Genomic DNA, 22763 nt, shown 5'->3' on the forward strand with positions numbered 1-22763 from the left:
ACTTGCCTTATAAGGCGGGAGCCGGCTTCAAGCCCTTGGTCCAATCCCAACGCCCCTTCCGTGTTGGGTCCCGCCCTCCGAGGGAGGGAGGGGGGGAGACGTCGCTCTGGCTCCCGATTGGACGGCGGTGGGTGACTTCAACGAGCGTGGCCACCCTCCTTTTTTCCCCCTTTGGTCCCCGCCCCTTGTTTTACCTTATATGGTCACGCGGTGCCTTAATGGACAGTTTCCCCTCTCTGGGAGAAAGATCTCACACGGCGGAAAGGAGAAAGGGAGGGAGGAGGAGGAGGAAGGGGAGAGCGCGCGTGCGCGAGCCAGCAGAGCCCAGGAGAGAGCGCGAGCGCGAGCGCGAGCCAGGGTTGATAGTAGCGCGCGACAATGGCGGCGCGCGCCAGGGAAGGAAAATGCAACCTCCCCGAAATAAAGCGCAACGATTGCATTCAGCCGCGAGCAGCAATGCAGAAATAGATGGCAGTCTCGTGTCAGTGAGTTTGCATTCCGCAACAGAAGGCTATTCACTACTCCTACTACTACTGCTTCATTTTTATTTTTTTCCTACTACAAGTGGAGAAGCCTCTTTCCACATTTCTTTTTATTATTATTATCATTATTATTATTATTATTGCAAATTGCACTGTCCTCTTTTCCCCCCCTCCCTTTGGATGGGCCTGCATTATTATTATTATTGTTGTTGTTACTATTTCCTCCCCCTTTGCTCGCTTGCTTTTCCTCACCTTTCCCCTCCCCAAAGTGAATACTGCTCCAAACCTAGAGATACATAGTTCCCAAAGAGAAAGCAAAAGAAGAAGCAAAAGGACCTTGGCTGGAGCGAGAGAGTTCCTTCCTCCAGGGATTTAATTGCATCGTTTTGTATCGTTTTGTATCCTTTTTGGGGCTTTCCCCTTTCTTTCATGACAAGGACTAAAAGAACCTCTCCAGGAAAGAGGCTCCAGGGGGGTGCTTTACGTGTTTTGTTGGACGGAGGAGGAGGAGGAGGAGGAGAAAGCACCAGCAGCAGAAACACCAGCACCATCACCAGCAGCAGCAGCACCATGGATGTCTTGGCTAGCTATAGCATATTCCAGGAACTGCAGCTGGTCCACGACACCGGCTACTTCTCCGCCTTGCCATCCCTGGAAGAGAACTGGCAGCAGGTGATGATGAACCCCTCCCTCCCCCCCCCCCTTTGATCCTGGGGCATATGTCTGTCTGTATGTCTTGGGTTGTTGTTGTTGTTGCTTCTCATGCATCTCTTTTCCTCTCTCAGAGTAGCAGAAATGGCCACCTTTCTCCCCTTCCCCCTTCAGAAGTCCTTGCAGGGAATCCTGCCCCCCCCCCCTCCAAAAATAAATAAGAATTGCCACTGAGAAAAGTTCTTTGGGCTCCTCTCCATCCTTTGTGTACTGTGTATTGTGTACCAAATGCATCTGAGGAAGTAGGCTGGAGTCTAGCAGGAAGGCTCCTGCTCCTGCCCCAACCTCTTTCTTTTGCAGTCAAAGGTGCTACCAGAGCTCTCTACATAATAATAATAATAATAATAATAATAATAATAATAATAGTACCCAAAGCATCATCTGAGGAAGGAGACTTAAGTCTAGAGAAGCTCGTGTTGCCAACTTCTTTCTCTCAGTCAGTCTCAAAGGGGCTACAAGAGCTCTCTACAGACTGATTCAACAGACTTACACAGCTATATCTTTTAATAATAATAATAATAATAATAATATGCATCTGAGGAAGTGGGCTTTAGTCTAGGAAAGCTCCTGCTGCCAACCTCTTTCTGTCAGTCTCAAAGAGGCTACAAGCTCTCTCTACATAATAATAATAATAATGCCAAAAGCATCTGATGAAGTAGACTTAAGCCTAGGAAAGGTCCTACATAATAATAATAATAATCATCATCATCCTTAGCCATGCTTTTTGGTCCTAATGTTCATAGACTCAAGTCTGCTTCCTGAGAGCCATTTGGGAAATGCCTCCAGATGCAAATGCCTCCAAATGCATGCGAGGAAGTAGACTTTACTCTATGAAAGCTCATGCTGTCAACCTCTTTCTTTCAGTCAGTCTCAAAGGTACCAACAGATCTTTCTCTACAGACTAAATCATCCTTAGCCATGTTTTTTGGTCCTAATGCTCGCAGACTCAAGTCTGCTTCCTCAGAGGCATTTGGGAAATGGCTCCAAATACATGTGAGGAAGTAGGCTCAAATCAAGGGAGCTCTCATGCTGCCAACCTCTTTCTTTCAGTTACTCTCAAAAGGAGTTACAAGAGCTCTCTACATCCATGTTATACTGCTGTTATTCAAAGTAAAAAAGAAAAAGAAAAGTCCAAAACACACTGCAGACATAATGCAGTTTGAGACTGCTTTAACTGCCCTGGCTCAGTGTTAGGGAGTCCTGGGAATTGTAGTTTATTAGCTTCATTTATATACCGCTTCATACCACCTAAGCACTCCCTAAGTGGTTTACAAAGTGTAAGCTAATTGCCCCCAACCATCTGGGTCCTCATGTTAGCAACCATGGAAGGATGCAAGCCTGAGTCAAGCCTGAGCCCTGGCTGGTATTGAACTCACAACCTTATGGTTTGTGAGTGAGTGGCTCTTTTATTGTGGCACCAGAGCTCTTTCACAGAGAAGATTAGAAATATCCCACTAAACTACAGTTCCCAGAATTGTCTTAGCATTCAGCCAGGACAGTTAAAGCGGTCTCAAACTGGATTATTTCTGCAGTGTGTTTTGGACCTAAATTCCCTTTTCCCCCTTTGTTCTTCTTGCATAAAGTGTGTGTCCTTTTATCTTTTGAGTTCTTTCCATCTCATGCTGTTGCTTAAAGTAAAATAAATCCCACTTTTCTCTCTTTTCTTCTTGCACAAAGTGTGTGTGTGTGTGTGTGTTTAGGGAGCGAGGGGGGTCATTTCCCACTACTATTGACAACTGATGCCATTCCTGCTTTTCAAGGCAGTTTTCAAGGTAATTGGGATGTCACTACAAAGCCAGGTGTTTTGGTGGAGAGACTTGATATGCAGAAGCCGGGAAGTAATAATGTACGAACTAAGCACTGCCTTTTGAGTTTCTTCTTTTAAAAAATGAATCAATCTTTTCAAACCCCAGGTTGCTTAAATGGTTAATACTGTCTTAAAAGGATGGCCTGTTTCTGCAAGCGAAGAGGGTTGAGAAGCCAGAGGAAGGGTTAAGGAATAACTTCCCAAGCTGGAAATTGGGTAATGAGGTTAAACTGAACAAGGGGGAGACAGAGCTGTCAGGAGAGATGGGAGCCTAGAGAGAGAAAAGAAGGACTAGCATGAAAGCTGTGATTAGCCTCAATACAAAGATGGGGAAGCGGGGATGACGAGAAAGAAAAACATCAGCTGGGATGCGGGAGAAAGTAAATGCTAGCGAATGGGGCTCCTTGCTGAGGAAGACAAGGCTGAAGGGAGAGCTGTGAGCTGGGCTTGGTTGCAAAGTCACTTGAGAATCTCTTGTATTTGGCAAACTATGGTCATATAAGTGGGGAGAAGCTCCAGGGCTGTGTAGTTAACTAAGCAAGTGAACACGTGGAAGCTTTTTAATGTAACTGATTCCTCCCCGCCCCAATATTACAGTTGATTCAGATCATAGATTCCTGGATTTTTGTCTTCCAGTGATTCAGATGCCATGAGCCTAATTCTTCAATGTGCCTTTGAGGCGTGAAGGTGCGCATGGACCTGTCTGTATCGGTGGATCGTCTTGCTGTGAAAGCGGGAATTGTTTACAGTGTAGCTGCTCATGTTTAAGGATCTCCCTGCATGGGGTTTTTGTCGTTCCAGCTTTCTTTGTTGGAAAGGGTTCGGTGGTGCAGATATGTCTCAGGCAAGCAGACAGTTCAAGTCCACTTTGTTCTTAAAGGACCAGGAGCCTTTTTCTGTGTACTTATTAGGCAGCCTCATTGATGAGTCACATCTGGTTTTCTTTCTCTTTCTCCCTTGAGCGGCTGATTCAGTTGGAGAGGCGAATAATTCTCCACTTAACAGTTCTTCCAGTTTGCTTCCAACAGTGTCCTTGCCGTTGAATCAGTTGCATATTAATAACAGTCTAGACAGTTCAATGCGAGATAATCTGTTGACATAGCCAGAATGCCTGGGGCAGATACTGTATGTTACTCTACTGTAAAGAAAGGATGCTGGTTGTTTTCTGCAGCACCAGCTCAAGTCTGCTGTATACGCGCTGAGTTTAAAGGAGCCGTTTGCATGTGTTTGCCCTAAATCCTTTAGTCAGTGTTGACTTTTATAGGCATTTGAACCTTTCCATTAAATCTTTTTGGCGGCTGTTTGAACACATCCCACTAGTGATGCTTAGCAACTGGAGAACATTGGTTGAGTGCTTAAAGCATTCAAGGTATCTCATCTCTATAAAGTTTACAAACAGTCACGTAAGGGCAGCCAGTGATATGGTCTTCCTATTTTCTGTGGTTAGGGGAAGGAGTAAGTTGACATTAAGCCTCCCACTGTGGCAGAAGTGAAATGTGAACTGGGGATTTTCCATGTTGCACTTTAAAGCACAATCCTAGGCATGTCTGCTCTTCTGAGTAAGTCCCACTGAGTTCAGTAGGTCTTGTTCTAGTAAAGTTGGTTGAGGTTTGCAGCCTGAGCCTTTCAGTGATGGGATGGGGAAGAAGCTGAGTGGGAAGAGTTCATAGGAAGCCTTAATTTGTCAGCACACAACTTTTACCAGCTCATTTCACTTTGTCCCAGCTCTTATGATTGTCAGGAAACCTTTTAGAAATGGATTTGTTTCCTAGGTGTAGAAGGCTGCAAAAGTACCCCCAAAATTCTAGATTTTTTCAAAACATTCACATTAGTCAAAATGGCAAAATGTTATCACACTGTGAGGCCAGGAGATACCAATGTAAGGAGGGGGTTTCCTTTCATTTCACCTTCCCTTTGTTCCCATGGCCAGCTAACTGCAGAAGTTGGAGAAGCTGTTCCAGCAATTTGACCGAGTTACATTTGCAGAGTCTCCAGCCACAGTGTCTCAAAAGGCCGCTCCTTGCCACGCTTCCAGTTTCCACTCTCAGTCCTGCCCAGTGCTTCTGCTCCACAGTGTAAAAGTTGCCAGTCTGTTGTTGAAAGGCAGCACTTCATTTGACTCCAACAACAACAACAACAACCACAAAACTTCTTCCTCAAATGAAATTCCCTACACTAAGCAGATTTACCAGCAGAAAGTTGTAGATTAAAAATGAATGATTGGTGAGCTGGGAAGCCCCTGGTACACATCTTATCTCAGCCATGACCTCACCTAAGCCACTGTGTTCCTAGCTATGTGTATGGAGATATAAAATACTAAGCCTGCTTACACAAGTGTTGTAAGTATGAGTGAAATAAGTCTATGTAAAGTGCTGTTGGACTGTCCAGGAAGGGCAACATACAAACACTAAAAACATGATCCAGTTAAGTGCTTTGATGTCTGGTTCAAATGCAGTATTTACTTCAGTCTGTTGCATTCAGATCAGTGGGACTTATAGACAGTTGTAGTTAACTAACTGCCTGGATTGCACCCTATGATGCATTATAAAATGGGGGAAGATTCACTGGCTTTTAAGGGGGAAAAAACCTTTAGGTTGCAGATTTTGAGATGCCTGGGTAGACATTTTGATTGTGAGTGACAGCAAAGGAGAACCACTACAGCCACACTGTAGGATCCTTCCTTCCTCTTAGCCTAATGTTTTGTAGCTGCTTAATACAGAACAGGAAGAGTTATGTGTACTCTGCAAAAGTATACATGACTGTTGCAATAACTCAAGCCAATTGTTAAATAATTTCTCCCTGTCAGGCATCCTCTGTTCCCCCCCCCCCTCTTCCCCATAACTTGGAGGAAGAGGAAGTTCTTAGGTCTCTGCTTCTGAGAATTAGTTGTGTGGAAAGTTACAATGCAATAGTTTATACAATAACCCAGACTTCCAAGTGCACAGTAGGCTGACTTTTCCTTCTCTCTCTTCTGTTTAGGATACATAAATTAGGCATGTACTCTTGTTCCACAACTTGAAATAAAAAGGTACAGTGTAGGACTTTATTTGGGTTAAACAGGGGTAGAAACAGACATGTTTGGCACAGCTCTTGAAGGGGCAGATTGAAAATACATGCCAAATTCACACTATATTCCAGCAAATGAATTTGCTTTTCTGGTTCATGTACAGATTGAGTCTTCCTTATCTGGAATTCAGAAATCCAAAATCCTCCAAAAAACAAAAGTTTTTTCATGTCTGCTTTCCAATTGTTACAAATATTGTATATAACTACCTACAAGATGGGTGTATAAGGTATGTATGAAACATAAATAAATTTCATGTTTAGACTTGGGTCCCATCTCCAAGATACTGCATTATGTACATATCTGCAAAAACAGGTATTCCAAAATCCCAAACACTTCTGGCCCCAAGCATCTTGGATAAGAGAGTCTCAACCAGTATCATTTTAGCCTCTTCAGGTGGATCTGAGTCTGAGACTTTCCCCAGGGGGACCCAACTTTAAGTCTCTCCTCAGCCATGAACTGTCTTGGTGGCCCTGGGCAAGTAATTCTCTCTGTCCCTCACTGCCTCTGTAGGTTGTTTCGCAGATCGGCTCTGATTTTGTTGGAAGGAAGCAAGACCTCTGTTTGCCATGTTGTTCACAATGGCGATGGCATAAAAAAATATTGCACAAGACTCAAGGGTTTCAGAGGGACAACTACTGTGTGGAATGCTCAGCCCAAATATTGTAACTTGCATGAAAATGGAGAGACAGCGTAAGATGTAGAACAGTGGCTCCCAAACTCTGATCCTCCAGATCTTTTGGACTTCACCTCTCAGAATTCCAGGCTGCTAGCCAAAGTGGGTGGGTCTTCTGGGAGCTGAAGTCCAAAATACTTGGCGGACCAAAGTTGGGAACCACTGATTTAAATGGAACCTGCACTGTGGGGGCAAAAGAGATATTTTATGGGCAGGAGCAGCTTATTTTCTGTGGCAATCTGGTGCATTATACCAGATTTACCACATGGAGTTACAGAATTTTTGTTCTTAATGGTCAGTGGGATCAGAATGTATGTAAGGAAGATTTCTCATTTGTGTCTTTTAAGAGTTTGATTGGAATCTGTAATCGTTGCATCTGATGTTGGGAGGGAAAAGGCATCAAGAGCATGTTGTCTTTGGTTTCTTTCCTTTTTTTCACTTGTGTCACCTGTTGAACTTGGATCAGCTCTTAAGAGCCTTCTGAAGTAGGCAAGGTTCATGTAAACATTTACTGTATTTGAGTCTGAGTGTCTCTGAAACTGTTCACAGTTTGCTTATGTCATTCACTTATGTCATTTGCTTATGTCATTTATCTGCTATTTTTATGATAATTGCTCATTCCCAAGTCCCTCAAATATACTTTGAGTATACCATGCATTGACAACTACTTAGAGCCCTATCACTCTACCCAACTTCCTGGAGTTGGCAACTTGGTCAGAGGCACCAGAGACAAATTCTCTGGAATCAGGGCAATTAAAATAGAGCCATAGCACTATAACTGTGCAGTGTGAAAGAGCCCTTAGTAGCTACAGCAGCTCTCCCTAGCCTCTTATCCTCCAGATGTGTTGGACTGCAAGTCACATTATCCTCAGTAATCTTAGCTTAAGTTGCACAATGGAGAAGACAGATCTATAGTATTTACAGAGTCTGGTCTTGTTTAGCCATTCAAGTTTTCATAAGCGACACCTTCTGTTCTCTTACTAGCCATTACGTTCTGGGTGCTGGATATGTTTTGAGGGTGTAGGAACTGGGAATGGAGTTCCTCATAATAACAGGACTTCATAGGAGTAGGAGGTGGCTTTCCCACAGCAGCCTGTTTTGCTGTGGTTGTATTACAGACTGCCAAATAAAAACATGGTGAGGATATGTGCTGCTTCAAGTTTGTGGAATTCCGTCCCACAGGAAGTTTGGTTCACCCTTCCAAGCCCTTTTTCTGCTGGCAAGCAAGACTTTTTGTTTAGGGTAGGTCTTTGGCCTTTAATTTATAGGGCATAAAGGGCTTCTAATGTGGGATAAATTGTTTCAACTCTGTATTCCTAGTGGAATTCTTTGTTTAGTTACTTTTTAAAACTTTTATATTATAGTATTTTACCAGTAATTTGCTTTAAATGACTATAGGCTGCCTTGAGTCCTGTGCTGGGAAAAAGCTGGACTATACATAAACAAATAAATTAATAGAGACTACATAATAGTACGGCTTTGAGATGTTTGCATTTTGACTCCCAGAATTCCTCAACATACATGGATTCAGGGAAGTTTCTCAGATTCTGCATGGTACACATAGGAACATGAGTTTGCTTCAGGCCAGTCAGGCCATAGGCTCTCTTTTCAAGCATGGTTTACAAGAGATCTTCTAAGTGTATAACATTTGCTTTTTTACTGGATTGTAATCATGTAATTGGGCAACGCTGATGTGTACTTGTGGTCATTTTTTAGTAAGACATAACATAGAGTGAGTTCGAGGAGATGCATTGTTATGTGACTTCAGGAATTCACTAGACAATTAGCACTGCTCCATATGTTGTGGAAATTGCCAGGTATGTGCCTATATGCTGTGAATACCAGGGGAACCCCATGTTCTTGCTCATCGTGATCAGAAAGATGCTTACTCAGTCGTCTTGAGATTTTTCCAGTGGTCCTGACAGCACCTGCTAACGGAAAGTGCCTAGAAAGTGATAAATGCAAATTACACTTCTACAATCTCTCTGTTCTTGCTGTTGTGCAACTTCAAGTCAATTTTTACTTATGGTGGCCCTATCATGGATATTTCTTGGAAAGTTTCTTCAGAGGGAGTTTGCCATTGCCATCCTCTGAGGATGAGAGTGTGGGAACTGCCCAAAGTCACCAATGCTTGAGCAGGGATTCGAACATACTGATTTCCAGGGTTGTTGTCCAGTGCTGAAACCATTACACCACACTGGCCCTCTTCAGCCTGTCCCCCAACTTTTGTTTCCTCTTATTATGGATTGTGGGGGATAGGAGGGAAGGGTAAAATGTTGTGGAAGTAACAGGGACCTGATGGTTTTTAAAGCCAAAAGGGTTTTTGCGACTTTGTGACTTGAGCCTCCCGTGTAAAGAAAGGGAGGAAATAGAGAGGAGATTCCCCTTTGGCTATCTCAGAATGATTGAATATGAAGTCACATCCAGCAACTTGGCTGTCACCTTGTCGTTTGTCGGGGGTTGAACAAGGACTACAAATGTGGATGAAGGAACCGTATGCAGAAAAAGAAAAATTATCCCAACCAGTGGGGATGTTATGTGGCATAATCTAAATCAGTGCCGCTGGCAGTTTCCCTCCTGACTTCCTGTATTGGGAGAAAGATTTGATAAATGCATATAGATAACATTATAAATAGTTTGGCCATAAAGAGAAGTTGGCAACTGCTTTGTCGTTGTGCAGTCATCTCCATCCTCACCCCGCATTTCAGTGATGGGTGCTCAGAAAAAGCTTAATGCTGAATTGTCAGTGGTTTTTGGAAACTGCTCTGAATGGAACCATGTGCTGTCTCTAAATAAAGTGTGTCTTATTCAGTCCACAAAAACTGGATCCAGTTCATACTAACAAGCTGGAGGGGAAGAGGATAAGGCATGGATCCAGATTATCTGAAAGATCTGCTCTCTTTATAAAAGCCTGCCTGCCTTTAAATGTCCTCGAAGGAGGGGTTTCTCTCAATCCCACCACTATCACAGGCTCCTTTGATGAGGACGAGAGAGAAAACCTTCTCAGTGGCTGCTCCCAAGCTGCAAAATTCTCTCTTAAGTGAGGTTTAGTTGTCCCTCTCACTGTTTTCTTTCTGTCAGCAGGCAAAGACCCTTTTGATCCGTTAACTTGCTATTGCTGAAAATCTTTTCATTTCAGCCATTGTTGAAAATCTTTTCACTGTATTTTTTATCATCATAATCGTTATTTTATATTTTATCATCATCATCATTATTTTATAATTATTTTAAATTAATGGTTTTAACTCAGAATGTTTAATTGCTTTTAAATGTTTGTGTTTTCCATTGTTTTAACTGTATTTTGTTTTAGCATATTATGAGCCACCTTGGGTCCCACATTGGAAGAAACATGGGATATAAATAAAACGAATAAGAATCCAGAAGAAGTCTGATTCACCTACACATTTCCCCAAAGCCAGCTTCACTTTTGGGCAAATCATAATTGTGCCCCATAGGTGTTCACTTTTTATTTCCTAAACTGCAGGTCTGAACATATTGGCTTGGCACTACTGGACATAGGGGGAGATCCATCTGAATAAACATGGACATGACTGTTCTGTTGGGCATGATGGTTGAATTGAAGGTGGCTATACTCCTGTGGTACTGGTAACCCACTCTGATCCTTAGGTGGTGTCACTGGATGATGGTGATGCTTGTGAAATGGCCTAAAAACTCCAGAAGTATGGCAGTGGTTTATCTAGTAGATCTCTGTTTCACATTTGGCAGTCAGAGCGTCTTATGCCAGCTGGCCAAGATTTTCCCTGTGCTACTGGACAGGAATAAATCATGCTGCAGATATTCCTTCCTCCTTGGCATCCCCCATTGTTCTAGAAGAATGGCATACTTGGCTGCTCCGTAAACAAAACTCATCTCCGTTAATATTGCTATTTCATCTTGGTTCCACTTGCTGCAAAACACTTTCCTAAGTGCTTATTGCCCATCATGCCTCCCTGGGAGGATTGCTTGCAGGAAGAGTTGACTTCCCAGAACAGCCACCTGCCTGGTACTCTGGGTATAGGAAATGACTGCAGAAAAATCATGCACCCCAAGGGTGCTGCTTAACCAAAAAGACTCCTGGTAACCTTTCTGGTACCTTTTGGCTACAGCAACTGTATTACAAATTGTAAAATTGTGTTCCCGTCTGAGTAGGGATTTAAGGAGTAAGAATTGTTCCCTTAAAAAGACCCAAAGCCATAAACACCCCTCCCCTCCAACCTGACTGAACAAGATTTTTTCCCATTCTTGTTTTGAGCCACGAAGTGGGAGGACCCTTTTTCTGCATCATTTCTTCTTGAGAAATTAAATCTTTTAGTGTTGCTGCTGCTGCATTAAAAAGCCAGCCTCCTCAGGAACGACTGTCCCTGTTTAAATTGAAATGTTCTTGCAAAAGGTGTCATTTTAATCTGAATTGTGGATGCTTAATACCAGTTCTGTTTCTATCCCTTCCCCTTTTTTAAAAAAAATGTTTATTTTAAAATAATATAATGATTGTTTATTGCCATGAGAATATTTTTGAAATGGAAAAGTATCCATTATTATTGAAAGTATCTCTTTGTTGCTTAAAGAATAATGGTATCTAAACACAAGCAAAGGAAAGCTATAAAGATATAATAGCCACAGTATCAAGCGTACAGAACACATTGTGCAGCTGCTCTGAAATATGTAAACTCATTGCAGTCTAAGTATATGAAAGCTGAGGTTCTTCAAGGCTTGTCTTAATGTCTGGCAATTTGCCTATGGACTGGAAAGGAACACCCTTCTTTTGGGGTCACTGTCATGACCCCAACCTAGCCAGTCTTAACAGTGTGTTACTGGCAGCTGATGGGCTTCTATGTCAAAATCTGAATTCAGAAGCAGCCATCCAAGGTGCTGAACACAACCTCCCAATATACGTTTATCACACTGGACAGCTCCTGTAAAGTTGGAACTAAAATCCAGTGAAGGTTCACTGCTTCACTTATACAGGTGCCAGCACTCACCACTGCAGCAGGTACGGAAGAAAGAATTCAGAGGTAGATTTTAATTTACCGACAGAGTTATATATAGCATGGTAGCCCTTCAGATTACATGATATCAAGGTATCTGGGACTTTAAATTGTGACCTCCACTTACAGTTGGACCCAGGAACTTACTGGCAGCTGGTACAAAACTGGAGATGTGCTAAAATTTCATGGCCCCCCACTACCATAAAAATAAACACAGGTAGCTGGAAGTTGGACCTGAATTTATGTATATAGTGTATGTCTGTGGTGTAACTCTTTAGTTGTTTGGTTATTGTGAAGATTTCCTGTATTCTTCTGAAGGCAGAGTTTTGGCTGCTAGAAAATCGCTTTCTCTTGATGCCACTCAGAGTTATGGTACTGTGCAAATGGGATTCTTCACTCCATCTCCATTGTAAGAATCCTGAGCTGCTGAGCAGAGAGGGGATTATTGTACAACTATTATTGTACCTTTAGGTACAATTTGACCTGGCTGTTGTACTTCTATGTACTTAATGTATACCGTATAGCCTAGCATCTCATTGGTTGTACTGTATGTTACTATGGTTCTTTCCACTTACCTATCCCGTTCTGCTTGCTCTCCTGAAATTGTGGGACAGCTCCCACTCAGCAGAGGTGGCAGAAAGCTTTTACCTGGAGCAGGAGGGGGATGTGGGATATAGGGAGCATGATTTTCGTGCTTCACTCCCTCTCTGCCTTACAGATTGCCATGATTGCTTGGTGTGCATTGCCTGCATGCAAGCAAGTGGGTGGAATTCATTTAACCTTCAGTAGCAAAATGTTGCAGGAAGGCAAGACAAAGTGGTGAATGCTATTTGGAAAGCAATCAAATGTAAGGGGAGCTGTATCTTTTTGAGCAAGGCAGCACAGATCCACACTGCTAGAGCAGATGATGGTCAGACAGAAGCAGCTGTGCATGCAGTGACAAGATTTTGTGCTTCGGTCCCTTAGTCTCCTGGTCACTGCAAATGATTGTAGTATTGTGATAATCCTTTTCCAGAACTCCCCTATGTATGACATTCCGTCTATATTGCTATAAATTCATCTATGAGACCAGTTTTGCTGCTTTCACCCCTGTGCCATCTCTAAACTAAGGTAGACTTGTGTTACTGGGTAGTTTTGGGATTTTTTGGCTATGTTTTTAACTGACATGACCCTGTTCACACTACACAGTTAGTTCTCAGTCCAGACCCCTTGCTAAATTGCTAATGTCAGGATTTCTCAGGTCCAGCCATGGCAGTTAAAATGGATCATCAGAATATAACTGTGTCATGCAAAATGACCACAGTTCAAATCCCAATAGTGTGAGGCAGGGAGTTGGAGAATGTGCAGCCATCTCAGTGTTGTTGGACTGCAATTCCCAGCAATGCTAGACAGCATAGCCACTAGTGAGGGATAGTTGGAATTACAGACCACCAACATCTCAAGGGCCACGTATTCCCCATCCCTGATGCATTAGAGTGATAGGGGGTTCCTACTGTTCAACTGAATCTGGGCTGTGAGTTTTTCCCCCAATCTGCTTCATGTTTCATACATGGATTACATTTATGCACACATTTTGTCATTCAGGGTGTAGCCATACTGCATCATTATGGCAATTTGATACCACTCTAGTTGCCATGGTTCCCTCCTATGAAATTTGGTGACTTGGTACTTCATGGCATTATTAGGATTTGCTAGTCCAGTATTTTGAACTATGCTAGAGTTATCTGGCAGAGAATTCTAAGCATCCCACAATTCCATAGGATGGAGCTGTGGCAGTTAAAGTAGTATCAAAGTGCTATAATTGTGTATTGTGGATGGACATGTGTGCATGTCACCTATTTATGGTAACACCATCAATTTTTGCAGGGTTTCCTTAGGCAAACAATACTTAGAGGTGGTTTGCCAGTTCCTTCCTCCAGTATCTAACTTACAGCACCTGACATTCATTGGGTGGTTTCCCATCCAAGTACTAACCAGGGCTGGCCCTATTTAGCATCCATGATCAACAAGATATGGTGCCTATAGACCCCAGTAGTTAGGCCCCAGATATACCCTTAGCTTTTGTATATTCAGCTTCTGGCAGTTCTGTAGCTGTAGAGATCAACTAGTGTGACCAAAGATGCATGCATGTGCACATGCTGTGAGAAGGGGCCATAGCTTGATAGAGCATGTATCTTGCATGCAGAAGATTGCTGAAATCTGTTCTTTTAAAATCCTGCCTGAGATCCTGAAGAGTCACTGAAAGTCAGCCTTGACAATACAGTTGGCCCTCCACACTTAACTATAATGGATTTGATTATTCACAGTTTTGTCTGAGGACAGAGAATGAGCAGACAGACAGACAGGATGGATGCAGAATGTGGGAGGTGCCCCTGAGGGCCTTCAGTCACTGCCACTAAATGGTGCCCACTGGATGAGGCACTTCACCTACCTCTGCCTAGTCCTGTCTGCCCCCCTTTGGCCAGGTGAGCCTGCATTCCAGTCACTCACTAGCCAGCAAGCTTGCAAGGTATCTGTCCCTGTGATGCTCTTGGCTGTGCCACACTCGCCCCACCTAGCCTTGGACTCTCCCTCCTGACAGCCAGCTGGAAGGCAGAGATGGCACCTGGAAGAAGAAGGAGGGAAGGGGCTCCAATCCCAGTGCAGTCATCATGGCCTCCCTGCTGCTCACTCCTGTCTGCCCGGCCAGCCTCCTTCCCTCCTCTTTGCCTGACACATCCAGGCACAGCAGGAGAGAGGGAGGCAGGGAGAACTGGGTAGCCTAAGGATTCCAGGCTGGGGGCAAAGCGAGCCCACCCCCAGGCACCCTGCTGGCACTGGTGCCCAGTCTCCCATCCCAGACCCCTACCTGGCTATATCTCGGGAGCCTAGAAGTATTCACGGTCTTCCTACTTTTGAGGGGGTCTTGCATCCCTAACCACACTCTGCCCTGTAAATGTGGAGGTCTGACTGTTCCAGGTAAGATGGACCAGTGGTCTCACTCAGTATAAGGCAGTTTTCTCTTTTTCTGTGAAATACCCTTTATTTCTTTGTGAAAACCGCACACAACTGAGACCATGTATCTCAAAAGAACCCACAAATTTTATTCTCCTCTTTATCCTGTCCTAACAAAGGAAGCTCCATGGCAGAGATTTGGGTATTTATTGATTGCAACAGACTAAAATTGTATTCCCCCCCCCCCCCCCCCCATTTTCTGGGTACTTGTGCTGTGCCATAGGCCATTACAAAAGATACAGGTTAATCCAGTCTTCCCCAATTTGCTGTCTCTCCCCATCCTGCCCCGATGTTGGATAGTGAATTATAGCAAACTTGTAAGGGATAAATATGGGCTCTCAGTGCCTTATGATATCCACTTGTCCCTCCATATTTGCTAGAGTTAGGGGCACAAGACCCCCATGAATATGGAAAAACCTCAAATAACAAAAACAACATCTTTTTACCCGAGAGGATGCCTCTCTAGGAATCTCTAGGTCTTCTAGTGCAAGTCTGTGGTCAGCGTCCGAAAGACACTGACCATAGAACGGCGCTGGAGTAGCTACAAACGCCTAGTAGAGTATTCTCTCCAGGAATCTCTAGGTCCTCCAGTGCAACTTTTAGTTAAAGTTGACCATTGAGATGTAGTGGGGGACATAGATATTCCTAGAGAGAACATATTCATCAAATCCGTGAATAATCAGATCCACGAATATCAAAGTCGCAAATATAGAGGGATGAGTGTATACTTCTTTCTTCTTCCCTTTAAAGATTTTGGCATCTTTCTGTTGGGATAAGAAGCTGCCTTATAGAGTAGCACTTCTGGCCATATGATGGCACTGAATCATGTGGCACTAGAAAGCACCCTTCACCATTCTCAGTGGGATTACATTCTCCTTGGAAGACCAGGCTCTCAGCTGGGAAGTATTCCTTGAACCATCCTTGTTTTGTTGCTGTGTGCCTTCAAGTTGTTTCTGACTTGTGGTCAATCCTAAGGTGACCCCATCACAAGGTTTACTTGACAGTATTTGTTCAAAGGAGGGGCCTTCCTCTGAGTCTGAAAGAGTGTGATTGCCCATGTCTGCGTGGGGATTCAAGCCCTATTCTTCAGAATCATAGTCCAGTGCTCAAACTAATACACCACACTGGCTCTCTTGCTTGTTGCTGGAGGTTAATGGTGCCTTGGCAACCCCTTCGAACAGCTGAGGCTGCTGTGCGGCTGCAGACATATTCTGGACAAAGGGAGCCCAGCCACAGCTATCTATGCTCTGGTAAGATGACTGTAGTGCAGGGATGTGAAAAGCTCTCTGTATTGGTTTTGTTACATTTCTATAAATCCCAGCATTTTCTCTCTGTCCTTATTTTGTGTTAGTTGCTGAAACTCTCTCTTTGTCTCTCTCCTGCACAGAAATGCTCTGCATTTTGACACATGCTTTTCCTGCTGTACACGTGTTTTTGCATATTTTTCAATGGTAGCCATTATGAGCATCACACATTTATTTGCATAATATTTGAAATGGTGGCTGGGGAGGAGGGAACCTATCTGCTCCTTGCATTAAGCGAATACAAATTACATTTTCATTCCTGCTGTAATGCAGGTGGGGTTTGTACTGAAGATTGTCCATGAACTGCCTTTAGTTAACAAAATAGTGGATAGGCTGTTAACTGGGGTCACTTACTATCACTGCATCATTCTGATGCTTGAGACACCTATAATAGTGCCTCCAGGTCCATTTCTAGACACTCAGAATGCCAATGCTCACTTTAAAAACCCTGCACAATCTGCACTTGAAGAATTACCTTCCTCATTTGCCTGCCCATGTGTTCTGTACAGGTTCTCGGAAACTCCCACAGTCTGGAAGAGAGAAGGTTCTTAGTGGTGATGCTTTGTCTATGGAATAATATCCTTGTTGAGATCCATCCAGCACCTACTTTTGTCTTCTAGGTGTAGAGTAGCATCTTTTTCCCAGGTCTTTGAAACCTCTAATGAAATTGGCTTAGGCTGGTTTAGATGCTGCTTTAGGCTGTTTTAGATGCTTGCCATTATTCTTGCACTCCCATTGATTTGTGTTTTGTTTTTATGCGTTGCGGAGATTCCATTGAATTTAAAACAACAACAACAACAACAAGTAAGTAGGCTTTCTGGTTACAAATGGCTGTTTAAACAGTTGTATTATATTATAAAGGAAAACAGTTGGAACATGTGAAGCTATCAAAAAGATGTTCCAATTATCATCCTGAATGGTAAATTCTGTTCCTCAATCTGCAACTCAGGACTTGTCTTAAGTATGCCACAGAACTGGAAACAAACCTGCTGCAAAATAGGAGAAAAGAAATGTTCCATCCTGCTCACTATTTTTAAAGACAGCAAGCAATTTCCCATTGTACCTGAGATACTTAGATGTTTGCGTTGTGTGTTTAAAGGTCCAGTGGCTTAAATCGAGTTGTTAGACCCACTGAATCAATGGGAACTTAATAAGTAAATACTTCTGTAAGTTTCATTGATTTAATGGGCCTACTCTACTTGGAAATAATAATTAGATTTAGGCTAATGTTTTAAAAAGTTCAAGCAATCCCTAAAGTGCAGAACATGGACAATGAAACCTTTGCACAGAAAACAAACATGCTGTGGTTTTTGGTTTGTTTTTTTTGTAATGACCCATAAACCCAAGATTTTCATTCAAACAAAGTTATGGATTTTAATTCCCAATCAATAGTTGAAAGTTTCATCTATTACAAGATTGTGTGCATTTTTCTCATGCAATGCACACGTTTTGTATTTGGATCTAGTGCATTTCAGTATAGTTTCATGTGAGATTTTGAGTTTCATCCATGTGACTGATGGGAGAAGCATTTCAGTGCATTAGATGACAAATGTATTTGTGTAGGCTTATTGTGTTTTGAGTTTCTGAAATTTATCACTGGGATCACAATGAAGATGTGATTCTTGTTTTATGACAGGAAAGAATCTGCAGTTAGAGTAAGTCCTAAAATACCTGGGATGTAGTTCAGAGCCATTAATATCAATGGTAGCTTAGACACTGTCTTCAGTGAGATATAGGCGGGATACAGACTGCCCAAAAAGGGCGTCCTGCTGCCGCCTCTGTCTCTGCCGGCGGGAAGCCTCAGCCTCCAAATGGCAAGGCTTCCCGGCAGTGAAAAAAGAAGCCGCAAAAAGCGGCTTCTTCTTCTGGTGCCCTTGTGACGCCGCAAGGTGCCAATGGCGCACTTGTGGCATCACATGCGCGCCAAGACGTGCAGACACTAGGCATCCATCACGTCAAAACGGCAGCGCCCGTATGTACAGGGCGCCACCATTTTGACGTCCTGGCGCCATACTAGGGTTAGGGAGCATCCAAAAACTATGCTCCCGGGCATCCCTAGAACGTCATCAGGACGTACTAAAAGGCCCGTTTGTACAGGGCCATAGATTGTGATTGTTGTTGCTGTGTGCCTTCAAGTCAGATCCACCGAATCCCTGGTGTCCCTAACCACGTTCTCTTGCCAGTAGATTACTGGGTTTCCTGCCTCATTTGAAACCTGTATTGTCATGTTTCCTTTTCATAGTTTTTCATCTTGAGCTCCTTATACAATTGACTTTGTATTCTGCTGAGAGTGTCTACTCTTCCGTGCATGTTGTGAATGGGATTCCATCCCATTGTTCTTCTTAATATAATCAAGGAAACCAGTAAAATCCTATTTTTAAATCTCTTGTGTATCTATGTACCCGTTTGGCCATTTAATCTTGCAGCTACTCTGGGAAAACATTCATATATGTGATGTGAACAGGGGATGCTGAGCAAGGATAAGAAAGGGAAGAATGGGCAGTGAAGGAGCATTTGATACATTAACAAGCATTCTTTAGAAATGGTTTTATTTATGACATATTGCTGGTAGAAGAGTAGTGCTAACAGTCTAATTGAAGCCTGGAGGAATGCCACCTAGGATGGATTTTGTATGTTACACAGCAGATTGGACTGGTAATGGAAAATCTGCTGTGAGTGTGTGTGTGTTTGTCTGTGTGTTTTGAAGCTGCACTTGAAAATTAAATGATTGTGGATGTAGCATGCAGGTTCCTCCATTATTACAGTTTCATAATGACTATAAAAGCATGGCAGAGCTGTTCCAGGCAAGCGGCTTTGCCAGGGCTCTGAAAGATGCCCGAAAACATGTCTGATGTTCTGAATCAGACACTCCTGGCAGAGCCTCCATGTTGTGTGACTAGAATAAAGAAACATGAAAGTGTGAGATAGCTTAAGGGTTGCTGCTGTATGACTTCGGCTGATGTTGTGCAAAGGTGGGAGGATCAATATCTGAAATGAACAGGGCTGTGTTTTACTGAAAAATAGCAGACGTTTGGGTCATTCACACAAATACCTCAGCCAGACTAACCATACAGATAGGCCTTTGCAGATTTATTAGCTTCCAGAGGTCTGAAAAGTTGTATTTTCCTGGCTGGGGGATTCTGAGTGTACTAGTGCAAAAATAACTTTTTCAAGCGCTGCTGCTTCCTACCATGTTGCTTACATGCAGATATTCTTGGTTATTGATTCCTAAATTGTTGGATTGGATGGGGTAACTCAAGCTGTTCTGTTGGTGTAAAACAGAGATGGGACTCATACTGCCCTTCAGATGCTGTTGAATTGCAATTCCCAGTATTCCTTACTGCTGACTTTGCTGCCTATGGCTGATGGGACCAAAAGATTCCTGTACAGGGTGTAAATGCCCTCTTTTTATACGGTAAATAGTTTGCAGTTCACATTGCTTACTGGTGAACAGACAAATGGCTTTTGACAAGCCTAATGCATTGTTCTGATTCTCTTCATGGTTACTTAAAGTAACCCCTCTTAAGGTCATTAGGACTCACATTTATTTATTCATTTCAAGGTCACTAGAGCAGATTATTGATCAGTGAAGAAAAACAAAGCCAACCTTCCCCTCAGCCTTACACATCAAAAAAAGACATGGCACTAAAGGAAAGCAAAAGGGGGGAGGAAAAGGAAAAACACATCCAGAACCGAATTCTTAATACTATAAAATCCTAAATATGTATGTGATTACACTGTTACATCTCAAAGATGCTATCAGGTGCCAAACCTGTTTCTAGTTCAGAAGAAGCATAATTTTCCATGGGTAGTCAGCTGTAATTTCCCACTTATAAGCGACAGTATTTTGTGACAACTTTGTTTGATTGATCCTCAGTGAAGGCAGACACATTTCAACTAAAATATCTGTTGCTGAAGATGTGCATCTTCACAGTCAATTTCAGTGTTTGAGATTTTGTTCTGTTACTTGACATCATTGCTTGTGGTTGCATTATCTGGGGCCCAACTCAGAGGCTGTGCCAATATATCATAGTCAACAAAACAATTCTCCTTGGTTAGGCTTTTAGCTGTCAGCTGTTAGTTAAAGAAGCATCAGACATTTGGTTCTCTAGCTGTACTCACCCATTCATATTGCAGCATAGCACTCTCTCCAGACGCTGTTGCACTCTGGTTCCCATTAGGTTCAGGTAACTGGCCAATACTGAAGGATAGTGAGGGTGGTATTTCTTAAAGCTTTGGAGAGCCGCATGCTTCCTTTTGTTGTTGTTGTCCATGGTGACCCTGTGTATGTGAGACCTCCAAGTCACCCAATCCTCAACTGCCTTGCTCAGCTTCTATAGAATTATGGCTGTGGCTTCTCTTATTGAGTCTATCCATCTGAAATGAGGTCTTACTCTTTTCCTACTACTGCCTTCCACGTTACCAAGTTTAATAGTCTTTTCTAGTGAGCCTTTCTTCTCATGATATGGCCAGAATATAACAACCTCAGTTTAGTCACTTTTGCTTCAGAGAGAGTTTGGGCCTGATCTGCTGCAGGAGCCATCCAGTGGTCTTTTCTATGGTTCACAGTATTCTCAGAACTCTTCTCCAGCACCACATTTCAAATGATTTGACTCTTTTTTCATCAGCTTTCTTCAGTGTCCATCTTTCACAACCATACATCGAAATGGGAAATATGATGGCATGGACTTTGTTTTTAACGCTACATCTTTACACTTCAGGATCTTATCTAGTTTCTTCATAGCTGCCTTTCCAGGTCCTAGTCTTCCTCTGATTTCTTGATAGCCGTCTCTGCTCTGATTGATGACTGAACTCAAGTATGGAAAATCTTGAACTACAGAGATCTCCTCGCCTTCTACCTTAAATTTATGTAGATTGTCTGGTCATAATTTTTTGTTTTCTTGATGTTCATCTGTAAACCTGCCTTTGCACTTTCTACCTTGACCTTTTTTCCACATATCTTCATATTTTCTGTTTGTATTATGGTGTCATCTGCATATCATAGTTCCTTCCTCCAATTTTCACGCCCCCCTCCTCTGAGTCCAATCCTTCTTTTCATATGATGTTGTCTCTTGTCCTGAGTACATGTTATGCATCATGACTATCAAATGTTGTGGCACACCTATTTTTTAAAGAGTGATCCATAGTTTCTCATGATCTATACAGTCAAATGCTTTGCTGTAGTCTATAAAGCACAGGCTGATCTTTTTGTCTGAAATTCCGTAGTATTTTTCATTATCTAGTGTATTTTTGCTGTATGATCCCTACTGCCTTGTGCTTTCCTGAACTCTGTTTGGACATCTGTCAATTCTTCCTGCCCCTTCTTTAATTCCATGTGCTCATGAAAACCCGCAGTAAACTACCAATTTTGAGGCCTTTTCTACTACACAATTATAGTGCTACGATTCCATTTTAACTGCCATGGCTGCATCCTGTCGAATCCTGGGTTTGGGTGGTTTGGGCAGAGGCATCAGAATTATCTGGCTGCAGCTTCTAATGCCCTTCCCCTCTATTGCCATGCCAAGGATTCCACAGTATGAAGCCATGGCAGTTAAAGTAGAATCAGAGATATATAACTGTATAGTTTAAAAGGGCTTTTGAATTTGCCTCTTTGCAGTTGAATGTTTTGGGGGGAGGGAGACTCCCTTTGCTTACATGTGCAAATGTGCGGCCCTAATGTAATCTAAGGAAATGGCTTGCTCATAAGTGCCTTCTTCTATATGCCTTGAGCTGGAAGCCTTAAAAACTGAAATGTGGAGAACTGATGACCCTGGTTATAAAGTTCATGAGCAGAATCATCTTGGAAAGCTACCAGCAGCCTCAAATGCAGAAATCATCTTTACATAACTTCAAGGTGACACTGTAAAAGTTTTTTCTTCCACTGACCTCAACCTTGATTTGGAAGATCATTTATTCAGAACTTTGCCAGCTAATCTGTATTCTCTCTTGAATGCATTCAGACTATAAATCTGCCTAGCAGTTACATAGGCAGTGCTGCTTTTTCTGGAGGAGATCATAAAACAGAATGCATCATCGTCTTCAGGGTTGATTCAGCCTATAATGATACCATTTGTAAAACTCTTCATGTAGCTTTTCAGTTTCTCACTTAAAATCTTCCAAATATTAGTAGGTTAGTTTTATTAAAGATGGGCAGAATTGTTAGATGAGTCCCACACTCAGTAAAATGGGTCCTTGCTCAAAAGGATTGCTTAGATGAGCCTGAGCTGGCGGATTTACATGGTTCCCCAATCACGAAGCATACACTGCTGTGCTCCCTTTGAGTGAGCATTTAGAAGCTTGGCCATTATGGATAGGATTGATTGTGTGCGACAATACAGCACTAAGACAAGTCTGTTCTAATATTGTTGAATTTTGTGCCAAGATGGTTCAACCATCTTAAGTAATTTGAGGATTGGATCGACTGAACTAATACTGTTGGATGGCAGTAGTCAATCTGGTTAGGAAAGCACATCTAACAGAATTTGTCAGAAAGTCTCTTTCTTTTAGAACTGCTTAATGATCAAGGCATTCCTATTCACAGTGAGAGATTCTAGAAGTTGTAATGCAGTCCATTATCATCTTTTGGAGTTTGAGGCTAGTAACCAGTGATGTTCATGACCCTTCACAAAGCTTAAAAAGCTATGTGTGTGACCATAGGGTGAGGTGTCAGGTTGAAAAAAAATCCATAAAACATGAATTGATAGGGAAGAAGGCCAGGATTTAATTTTTTAAAATTGTCT

At 42.6% G+C, this 22763-nt stretch overlaps 1 protein-coding gene across 1 annotated transcript in view; it reads left to right on the forward strand.

The window, feature by feature from the left end:
• Positions 1 to 350: 350 nt before the first annotated feature.
• Positions 351 to 22763, forward strand: part of LOC149313554 (Krueppel-like factor 7) — an 86934-nt gene continuing 64521 nt past the window's right edge. The window contains exon 1 of the mRNA XM_089519309.1: positions 351 to 1154. Within this exon, the coding sequence (XP_089375435.1) occupies positions 912 to 1154 (243 nt within the window). The 5' untranslated portion in view covers positions 351 to 911. The remainder of the gene's footprint in view (positions 1155 to 22763) is intronic.

This window comes from Sceloporus occidentalis, unplaced genomic scaffold (genome assembly GCF_023333645.1).
Source record: "Sceloporus occidentalis isolate IW3139 unplaced genomic scaffold, rSceOcc1.0.p SCAF_4, whole genome shotgun sequence".
NCBI lineage: Eukaryota > Metazoa > Chordata > Lepidosauria > Squamata > Phrynosomatidae > Sceloporus > Sceloporus occidentalis.